Raw genomic sequence first — 11,677 nt, 5'->3', positions numbered from 1 at the left:
ATTGAATGGTTTAAAAGAGGAGAAAACAAAAAAAAGAAATACAATTTTGAAACATACTTTAAGTTCAATTTCGACTCTTTAAAATCCAAAATTGAACTGAAAAATAAAAAGGGAGATCTAGCTAATTCGAATCTTTTTTAAAAAAATTTACAAATAATTTATGGAACATTATTGGTAATTTTTCCTGATTTAGATTAATTTTAGAATTTTGATGACATGTTTTAAATAGGTTAAAATCCAATCTGCACTTTGTTAGAATATATAACAAATTGGACCAAGCTATATTTCTAACAAAGACAATCATTATTTCTTCTAAATTTTCCAGAACAAAAATTTTAAAAGAAATTCAAAAGACTTTGAAGTAAGATTTAAATTTGATTCAACAGATTTTCTAGATTTTCCAGAATAATTTTTTTTGAATTTTAATCATAATAAGTTTAAAGAAATATTTCACAAATATTATTTGTCGAAAAAACAGAAGCTAAAATGAAGAATTTAATTAAAATGTATTTATTTTTCATTACAATATTTAAAAAAAAATACTTGAACATTGATTTAAATTGTCAGGAAAGAAGAGGGAGGAATTTAAAAGGTAAAAATGTATATGTGTTTAAAAATCCTAAAATCCTTTTTAAGGTTGTATTTTTTTCTCTAAAATTGTCTTTCTGAAAGTTATAAGAAGCAAAGTGAAAAAATAAATGAATTTATTTAAACAAGGGAAGACAAAGTCTTTAAAATATTTTCTTGGATTTTCAATTTCTATTTGAGTTTTGTCTCTCTTAGAATTAAAAATGTCGAGCAAAGCGAGACCAGCTTGCTAGTAAATAAATACAATTTAAAAATTAGACCCAGCTCACTGGTAAGTGCTGCTATTTGAGCTATTTTTAGAACAGGCCAGCGGGCGACTCATCTGGTCCTTACGGGCACCGCGTTGGTGACCCCTGCATTTGTTGTTATGATGTGTGTTTTTTCGCACCATCACAGTAAATAAAAATAACATATATTACCATACCAAAGCAACTTTGTTTATAAAACCCTTTAAAAAGCAGCAGAGTTGAAGAACAAAGGTCTGCACAGCACAAAGAAATACAGACAAAGCACAGACTAAAAGACAATCAAATCCATCCATCCACCCATTTTCTACCGCTTGTCCCTTTTGGGGTCGCTGGAGACTATCTCAGCTGCATTATGGCGGAAGGCAGTGTACACTTTGGACAAGTCACCACCTCATCACAGATAATCCAAAGCAATCCACTTTATTTGTGTAGCACATTTAAACAACATCAATGTTTCTCAAGTGCTGCACAGCAATATTAAAATCAATATTCAAATATTATCCTTAGCTCCACCAATGACAGAATGAAAACAAAAAATTGACATAAAACCAATATAAAATAAAATAAAAATAAATATGATTAAAAACGATTTTAAAGGGTGAAACCAATGTAAAAAATAAATAGAAATCAAAATTTTAAAAACACAGAGGAGCACAAAACTCGCGTTGTGTTAAAAGCCAAAGAATAAAAGTGGGTCTTAAGACGAGACTTAAAAGAGTCCACTGTGGGAGCCGATGGAACATGGAGGGGCAGAATGTTCTAGAGCTCAGAGAAGGCCATGTGTCACCTGGTATTAAGTCTGGTCTTGGGCACCACGAGCTGGACCTGGCTCTCAAACCTCAGAGCCCGCGCAGGCCCCGTCTCCATAAGAGTTGGGAAATTGTGCTAGATGTAAATATAAACAGAATACAATGATTTGCAAATCCTTTTCAAGCCATATTCTGTTGAATATGCTACAAAGACAACATATTTGATGTTCAAACTCATACATTTTTAATTTTTTTTGCAAATAAAATTAACTTCAAAATTCATGGCTGCAACACGTGCCAAAGTAGTTGGGAAAGGGCATGTTCACCACTGTGTTACATCACCTTTTCTTTTAACAACACTCAATAAACATTTGGGAACTGAGGAAACTAATTGTTGAAGCTTTGAAAGTGGAATTCTTTCCCATTCTTGTTTTATGTAGAGCTTCAGTCCTTCAACAGTCCGGGGTCTCCGCTGTCATATTTTACGCTTCACACATTTTACATGGGAGACAGGTCTGGACTGCAGGCGGGCCAGGAAAGTACCCGCACTCTTTTTTAACGAAGTCACGCTGTTGTAACACGTGCTGAATGTGGCTTGGCATTGTCTTGCTGAAATAAGCAGGGGCGTCCATGAAAAAGACGGCACTTAGACGGCAGCATATGTTGTTCCAAAAGCTGTATGTCCCTTTCAGCATTAATGGTGCCTTCACAGATGTGTAAGTTACCCATGCCTTGGGCACTAATGCACCCCCATACCATCACACATGCTGGCTTTTACACTTTGCATCGATAACAGTCTGGATGGTTCGCTTCCCCTTTGGTCCGGATGACACAATGTCGAATATTTCCAAAGATAATTTGAAATGTGGACTCGTCAGACCACAGAACACTTTTCCACTTTGCATCAGTCCATCTTAGATGATCTCGGGCCCAGTGAAGCTGGCGGCGTTTCTGGATGTTGTTGATAAATGGCTTTCGCTTTGCATAGTAGAGTTTTAACTTGCACTTACAGATGTAGCGACCAACTGTATTTAGTGACAGTGGTTTTCTGAAGTGTTTGTGAACCCATGTGGTGATATCCTTTAGAGATTGATATCAGTTTTTGATAGAGTGCCGTCTGAGGGATGGAAGATCACGGTCATTCAATGTTGGTTTCCGGCCATGCCGCTTACGTGGAGTGATTTCTCCAGATTCTCTGAACCTTTTGATGATATTATGGAGCGTAGATGTCGAAATCCCTAAATTTCTTGCAATTGCACTTTGAGAAAGGTTGTTCTTAAACTGTTTGACTATTTGCTCACGCAGTTGTGGACAAAGGGGTGTACCTCGCCCCATCCTTTCTTGTGAAAGACTGAGAAGCTGTTTTTATGGCACCCACCTGTGAATGAGTTGTGTACTTAACACAAACCTGTGTTATATTCTAGTTTCTTCAAAATAGCCACCCTCTGCTCCGATTACTGCTTTGCACACTCATGGCATTCTCTCCATGAGCTTCAAGCCCACCTGTCAGGGGAAACCCATTTCGGGTGACTACCTCTTGAAGCTCATGGAGAGAATGCCAAGAGTGTGCAAAAACAGTAATCAGAGCAGTGGGTGACTATTTTGAAGAAACTAGAATATTAAACCTGTTTTCAGTTATTTTTTTGTTAACTACATAACTCCTCATGTGTTCATTCATAGTTTTGATGTAAATAGTCATGAAAAGAAAAATAATAAATGTGTCCAAACTTTTGGCCTGTGTTATATATTAAATACATGTGTTGCATAGCGATTTTCTACCTTCAGCTTAGCGCTTTGACACTATTTCCACATTCACACACTGATGGCCAGGCAAAGCCCTAACTACGACCCATCAGGAGCAAGGGTGAAGTGTCTTGCTCAAGGACACAACGGACATGACGAGGTTGGTAGAAGGTGAGGATTTGAACCAGGAACCCTGAGGTTGCTGGCACGGCCACTCTCCCAACCGCGCCACACCGTCCCAAATAAAGTAGTAAAGATGTGTGTTCTCCAAACGTTAATCCTATCTTCCAGTTTGGGGACCCCTGTCACAAAATGTTGTCCCAGGTGACATCTAAGGAGTGTTCCTCACCTGCACACCTGTGACTGTCCACCTGGTGCTTGTAGGAGAACCTCTCATCACACACACGACATCTAACGAGTGTTGCATTGTGTCTCCTCACCTGCACACCTGTGACTGTCCACCTGGTGCTTGTAGGAGAACCTCTCATCACACACACGACATCTAACGAGTGTTGCGTTGTGTCTCCTCACCTGCACACCTGTGACTGTCCACCTGGTGCTTGTAGGAGAACCTCTCATCACACACGATATCTAACGAGTGTTGCGTGGTTTCACCTCACCTGCACACCTGTGGCTGTCCACCTGGTGCTTGTAGGAGAACCTCTCATCACACACACGACATCTAACGAGTGTTGCGTGGTGTCTCCTCACCAGCACACCTGTGACTGTCCACCTGGTGCTTGTAGGAGAACCTCTCATCACACACACGGCAACTGAAGGCTTTCTCGCCGGTGTGTGTCCTCATGTGTTTTGTCAAGTGCGACTTCTGGGTTAATCTCAGGCCGCACACTAAGCAGATGAAAGGTTTCTCCCCGGTGTGTATTCGCGTGTGCTTGACCAGCGCCGACGTCTGAGTGAACCGCCGACTGCAGATCGCACAAGAATATGGTTTCTCCCCTGTGTGCGTCCGGGCGTGTCGGACAAACGACGAATGGTCGCAGAAACCTCTGTTGCAGACGGAGCAAGAATAGGGTTTTTCGCCCGTGTGAGTTCGCAGGTGGGTTTCCAGACCTCCGACGAAAGCGAAGCATTTTCCGCAAACATTGCAGGTGAAAGGCTTCTCGCTGGCGTGGGCTCGCTTGTGTCGCACAAAGGCCGGGCGGTGAGAGAACCTCTTGTCGCACATCGAGCAGGCGTAGAGTTTTTCTCCGGTGTGGGTTCTTGTGTGCGCTATCATACGTCCTTTGATAGAGAATCTTTTACTGCAAAACGTGCATCCGAACGGTTTTTCGCCCGTGTGAATTGTCATGTGTGTTTTCAAAGTTGACTTGTCGACAAAAGTTTTGTCACACTGAGAACATTTCAAGCGAGGTTGATCCCCTCGAGAGTCTTCATCATCGGTGTGAGAAGAGTGAGACGTCGCCTGGTCACTATCTGAGATTGGAGCTAAGTCGCCACCATCACCTTCTGTTGTCATGTGTTCAGTTGAGCTGCTGTTTGGTCTCTCCTCCCTTTCACCTTTGACCTCATCTTCTTCACTCTTCACAGGGACAGCAGTCACTGGGAACTCACTGATGCTGTGTTCCTCTTCTTCCTCCTTAACGTGGGGGGACCGTGGCTCCTCCTCTTCCTCTTTAATGTGGGGGGTCCTTGGTACCTCCTGCTCCATCCTGGAGGTCCACTCTTGCTGCTGAGGATGAAGATGACAAAAAACATGGTTCAGAAAAGTCAAGTTTTGCTTTGGATGGGGTTAGGGTTCCATGGTTGCATGTGAGTCTTCTTGAGGCAGTTGGTCTAGGCAATGGTGTCCTATTGTAGGACCAGAATAGAATAGAGAGCCCCCATTGACTACATTGTTGGCTGACTTTTTATGTATTCATTTACTTCCAACTTAGAATTCATAAAAAATAAAAACACATAAGTTCATGTTTCAAATAAGGACTGTGAAAGATAAACAGCACATCTGTCTCTAATTGTTGCACATTTCCAGTATGACTGATCTAATAATATGGTCAGTTTCAGTGGGGTCAAGCCACAGAAATAGCCGAAGGTATTTAGAGCGGAATATGCAAAATGGCCGACTGTATTTGTGGATGTTTAGACGGTATTTTTCACACTCTTTGCAGATTGTAAACACACTTGGATATGGTTTAATGGAACACAATTGAGCATATTAAGTAAACTTGTTTTTCCACTTTACTGCAACTTTAAAATAATCCATCAAAACTATACATTGAGGTTATTTTTTTAAATTTTGCTGGACGATATATTGTTCCAAAAACTATTGCAAATACAAAATATTGTCAGCATTATTTTGTGACCAAACTGAGCACCAATGTAATTATAACATATCATAATAATAATGCAAGTAACCATTTAAAAGGATATAAACTTTTATTTATCTATACTGTGGACTTGTTTATCATTGTACTGTAATATGAAGGTAGAAAACTTTGTTATCCTTTATAAAAAAAAATGTAAAAATAAAAAATAAAAACACCCACAACTGGACATTTGGTTTTGTAATTAAAGTTTTCCCACTTAATTTTTCTTACTTTGCAGACAAGTGAATGACTGAAAAGAGGACTCACTTTTAGTTATTTATAAAATAATAACTTTGTCAAAACATTTCGGTGAGTTTATAAACACTTCTTGAGTGCATTGAACAATACCCTGATGATAATAATAATAACCGGGATCATTTTGGTCACAATGAGTGTGATATTAATTCTTTCATATTGTTTCATCCCAACTAGGGCTGGGCGATATATGGAATATACTCGATTTTTCGTGGGTTTGTCTCTGTTCGATATAGAAAATGACTATATGGTGATATTGGAGTATACATTCTCACACGGTTGCTTTCAGCTGCGGGCATTACACCACAGGCTCCTCTCACAGAGAAATAAAACAAGCGCATCTTCTTATACACGTCGCAGACTGTCGCACGTGCAACGTCATACGCCCTCGCCCAGCAGAGAGGTTGCGGCATGGTAACATTAGCTGTGATGCTAACGAAGAGGTGGGAATGGTAATACGAGAGAAAAAAGGTGCTAATCTGGTAACAAATGAAAGAATAATTAATTCCCAAGAAAAACAGCAGGGAGTCCATCATCTGGCGGTGGTTTGGCTTCAAGCGGGAAGATATCGAACAGACAACCGTAATATGTCAAGTATGTGGAAAAAGTCTTGCTACAAAAAATAAGCTGCACTGCTAATTTGTAGCATCTTTTGAAAAGTCACTCGTTAAAAAATGAAGAGAGCTTGAAACTCCGCATGTCAACATCTCCGTTCAGTGCCACACCAACAAAATGCCCAAGCAACCATTTCCACATCAACGATGTATGGAAAAATAGTCTAAAACAGAAGGAGATAACGTCCTCAGGAACCTACCTCATAGAGAAGGACGAACACTGTTTGATTTCCTATTATGCAGCTCATTTTTATTTGACATTTATCGAAATATCTTGTGTGACATCATGCACAAAAGTGCACTTTATTTGTTTTCAACTATTGTCGTGGCGTTCTGTACCAAAACTGAACTTTTTAATTGAGTGTTGTTTTGATATGTCATCTTAGTGACATCATGCACAAAAGTGCACTAAAAGCTTGTTTTAAAATGTCTCTGACAATCTTGCACTTTCTGTTTTGGAAATGACATGAATGTTTGTGCCACTGCTTAATAACTGTTTAATGAATACACTTTTGCTAAATGGACTTAGTTGTGGCTTCCCTCTCTGCATGAAAGTTTAAAAGTAGCATATGTGAATGCAGTATGAAGAAGAATGTTTGAATGTAGACACATAGAATCATCATACTGCTGTCATTATATGCATCAAGTCTTCATTCAAGGCTAAGGCAAAATATCGAGATATGTTTGGTGTATTGTCACATGACCTAAAAAATATCCAGATATTAATAAAAGGCCATATCGCCTAGCCCTAATCCCAATTTAGTTATTCATGAAGTATTTACTGTAACCCTTACTTTTACCCTTTATGCTATTATTTATTGTATTTGCCTCAGTTTCAAATTTGTTAATGCTTACTCTTATTGGCGGTGTATGGTGAGTACAACGTAAAAAAGATTAATTAACGTGACATTAAAAAAACGAAAGACACAAAGCAACAATGCAACTTGTCAAGGGTGTACACCGCCTTCCACTCAATTGTAACTGAGATAAGCACCAGCACCCCCGCGACCCACAGGGAATAAGCGGTAGGAAATGGATGGACTGACAAAGCAACAATGCGTCAAATGGCGGCCAAGTCCGTCACGCGCATGCGTGCATCGTTTGCTACATTTGCTCGTTAAATAATGAACACAAATACTTTTTTCTTACTAACAAGCGTTATCTTCAGAGAATATAACTTTTAGAGAGTATTGTTGATAAATAAAAAGTACTTGAGGTGAAGTGAACAATGTTTGTCGGAAGCAGCGTCCAGAAGTTGACGTTGTCTTCGCTCTCTTTTTGTTCCATAAAGTTGCTCCTCCTATTCCATCATTCGTTAACACTTTATGTCACTTGATATTATTTTACACATTATATCACATTATATCACTTTATACTCACATCTGATCTCTTTTTAGCGGCGTGTTGGTCACTTCCGCGTCTCTTTGTTAGCAGCTAGCAAGCTAAGCTAACCCAGGAAGCCTAATGTGCACTGAGAGGAGAATAAAATGATGTAATCGGCGACACTTATATCAACTCAAACATATTCTTGTTGTTTGTAAAACGCGCGAAGGCCCAACAATGTGTTCAGAAGGAAGAACACACGCGGTTAAATACAACAAAAACGGCTTTATCGACCACTTGGGGCGGCTTCTGGCAGCTTTCTCCTAGTTCTATTTCCGCTAGACTTGTCAATTGGAGTCCCATACTGCCCCCTTTGGTGTGGAGGTGGAACTACATCTATACTGTCCTCTTTGGTGTGGAGGTATAATTACACCTATACTGCCCCCTTTGGTGTGGAGGTGTAACTATATCTTGACCAACATCAACATGCCTCAGAACAATGACGTTATTCTTTTTTTTTTTTTTTAAATATATTTTTGTATCATCATATTAGATTTGAAATAACCAAAACAACCAAAATGAGATGACAGGAAATAACTTCAACTTCAACACAAAAACTTCAACAAAAAAGCCATTTACCTTTTTTGTGACTTACCTACAGAACATTTAATCAGAGTATTTACATTTTCAGGGGCTCAAAAATGTTGGAGCAAATATTCACATATTCATTTTCGTTCATACAGCACTTTTCCAGACACTCAAAACACTTAACATTGAAAACTGTGAACCATCATTCCTTCACTCCACATTCACAACAAGATGGTGGTAAGCTACATTTATTAATAATAATTATAATGAACCAATGATGTGGTAAGCTACATTTATTAATAATAATATCAAACACATTTATGTGGTAAGCTACATTTATTAATAATAATATCAAACACATTTATGTGGTAAGCTACATTTATTAATATTAATAATAATAAACACCTTCATGTGGTAATCTACATTTCTTATTAATTTAAGCATTTAAGTCTCACCTTAAAACTCATTTGTATACTCTAGCCTTTAAATAGACTCCCTTTTTAGACCAGTTGATCTGCCGTTTCTTTTCTTTTTCTTCTATGTCCCACTCTCCCTTGTGGAGGGGGTCCGGTCCGATCCGGTGGCCATGTACTGCTCGCCTGTGTATCGGCTGGGGACATCTCTGCGCTGCTGATCCGCCTCCGCTTGGGATGGTTTCCTGCTGGCTCCGCTGTGAACGGGACTCTCGCTGCTGTGTTGGATCCGCTTTGGACTGGACTCTCGCGACTGTGTTGGATCCATTATGGATTGAACTTTCACAGTATCATGTTAGACCCGCTCGACATCCATTGCTTTCCTCCTCTCCAAGGTTCTCATAGTCATCATTGTCACCGATGTCCCACTGGGTGTGAGTTTTCCTTGCCCTTATGTGGGCCTACCGAGGATGTCGTAGTGGTTTGTGCAGCCCTTTGAGACACTAGTGATTTAGGGCTATATAAGTAAACATTGATTGATTGATTGATTAATAATATTCAACACAATGATGGTGGTAAGTTACATTTAATAATAATAATAATAGTACACACGTTTACAGTGGTAGGCTACATGTATTAATAAGAATAAACACATTGATGGCGGTAAGCTACATTTATTAATAATATTAATGAACACACTGATGTGTTAAGGTATATATTTTAATAATAATAATAATAATAAAAATGATGGTGGTAAGTTACATTTTTTAATAATAATAATAGTACACACCTTTATAGTTGCAAGCTACATTTATTAATAATATGGATGCATATATTGAAAGTGGTAAGCTAAATTTATTTATTATAATATACACCTTGATGTTGGTAAGCTGCATTTATTAATAATAATAAACACATTGATGGTGGTAAGCTACAGTTATTAGTGATGATACACACATTGATGGTAGAAAGCTTAATTATTTAATAGTAGTAATAAACACACAATGGTGGTAAGCTGCATTTATTACCAATAATAAAAATAAACACAATGCTAGTGGTGAGCTACATTTATTAGTATTAATAAATTCATTGTTGGTGGTAAGCTGATAATGAGAATACACAGTTGATGGTAGTAAGCTACATTTATTAATAATAATAATTAATTGATGGCATAAGCTACATTTATTAATATTACTAAACACTTGCTGGAGGTAAGCTACATTTATTAATAATAATAATTAATTGATGGCATAAGCTACATTTATTAATATTACTAAACACTTGCTGGAGGTAAGCTACATTTATTAATAATAATATTGAACACATTGATGTGGTATGTTATATTTCCTATTAATAATAATAATAATAGTAATAATAATAAACAAATTAGGATGGTAAGTTACATTTATTAGTAATAATAATAGTACACACGTTTATAGTGGTAAGCTACATTTATTAATAGTAAGCATGCATATATTGAAGGTGACGAGGTGCATTTATTAATTATAATAAACGCCTTGATGGTGTTAAGCTACATTTATTAATAATAATAAACACATTGATGGTGGTAAACTACATTTGTTAGTGACGACACACACATAAAAGGTAGTAAGCTTAATTATTTAACAGTAATAATAAACACACTAATGGTGGTAACCTATATTTATGAATAATCATAATAATAATAATAAACACCTTAATGGTGGTAACATAATAAGAATACACATTTAATGGTGGAAAGCTACATTTATTATCATTAATAATAATAAACACAATGATAGTGGTGAGCTACATTTATTAATATTAATAAAAACAAGGTTGGTGGTAAGCTAATAATGAGAATGCACACTTGATGGTCGTAAACTACATTTATCAAAAACAAAATAATTAATTGATGGTGATAAGCTACATTTATTAATATTACCAAACACTTGATGTTTGTAAGCTATATTTATTAATAATAATAATGAACACATTGATGTGGTAAACTATATTTCCTAATAATAATAATAAACAAATGATGGTGGTAAGTTACATTTATTAGTAATAATAATAGTACACACGTTTCTAGTGGTAAGCTACATTTATTGATAATAAGCATGCATATATTGAAGGTGTTGAGGCACATTTATTAATGATAACAAACGCCTTGATGGTGGTAAGCTAATAATGAGAATGCACACTTGATGGTCGTAAGCTACATTTATCACAAAAAAAATAATAATTGATGGTTGTAAGCTATATTTATTAATAATAATAATGAACACATTGATGTGGTAAACTATATTTCCTAATAATAATAACAATAATGGTGGTAAGTTACATTTATTAGTAATAATAATAGTACACACGTTTATAGTGGTGTGCTACATTTATTAATAATAAGCATGCATATCTTGAAGGTTTTAAGGTACATTTATGATTTACAATAAACGCCTTGATGATGGTAAGCTACATTTACTACTAATAATAAACACATTGAAGGTGGTAAGCTACATTTATCAATAATAATAAACACACTGATAGTGGTAAGCTACATTTATTAGTGATAATAAACACATTGATGGTAGTAAGCTTAGTTTTTTTAATAGTAATAATAAACACACTAATGGTGGTAAGTTATATTTATGAATACTCTTAATAATAAACACCTTAAAGGTGGTGAGCTAATAAAAATACAGATTTAATAGTGGTAAGCTACATTTATTATTAATAATAATAATAAACACCATGATAGCTTTGAGCTACATTTATTAATACTAAAAACACATTGTTGGTGGTAACGAGAATACACACTTGATGGTGGTAAGCTACATTGTGAATTATATTTAT

General features: G+C 36.8%; 1 protein-coding gene across 5 annotated transcripts; it reads right to left on the bottom strand.

The window, feature by feature from the left end:
- Positions 1-1,240: 1,240 nt before the first annotated feature.
- LOC133547163 (oocyte zinc finger protein XlCOF19-like) lies at positions 1,241-8,193 on the bottom strand. Of its 5 annotated transcripts, none has more exons than XR_009805356.1 (3): positions 7,902-8,193; positions 3,678-5,018; positions 1,241-1,721 (listed from the first exon to the last, which is right to left on the bottom strand). XR_009805356.1 is itself a non-coding variant. In XM_061892984.1 (2 exons), exon 2 carries the CDS (start codon positions 4,995-4,997, stop codon positions 4,011-4,013), a length of 987 nt encoding a protein of 328 aa, XP_061748968.1. In that variant the 5' UTR covers positions 4,998-5,018; positions 7,902-8,193; the 3' UTR covers positions 1,241-4,010. The 5 variants fall into 5 exon arrangements, 2 of the variants coding, with proteins under 2 accessions (XP_061748968.1, XP_061748973.1); XR_009805359.1 differs by having other exon boundaries at positions 1,241-3,718; positions 3,901-5,018; XR_009805355.1 differs by having other exon boundaries at positions 1,241-3,881; positions 3,949-5,018.
- Positions 8,194-11,677: the final 3,484 nt, after the last annotated feature.

This window comes from Nerophis ophidion, linkage group LG02, assembly GCF_033978795.1.
Source record: "Nerophis ophidion isolate RoL-2023_Sa linkage group LG02, RoL_Noph_v1.0, whole genome shotgun sequence".
NCBI lineage: Eukaryota > Metazoa > Chordata > Actinopteri > Syngnathiformes > Syngnathidae > Nerophis > Nerophis ophidion.
This window is presented reverse-complemented; position numbering and strand designations above follow the sequence as displayed.

Bases quoted from the DNA above. Each gene is read 5' to 3' on its own strand.
- LOC133547163 (XM_061892984.1), bottom strand. From the start codon at position 4,997: ATGGAGCAGGAGGTACCAAGGACCCCCCACATTAAAGAGGAAGAGGAG.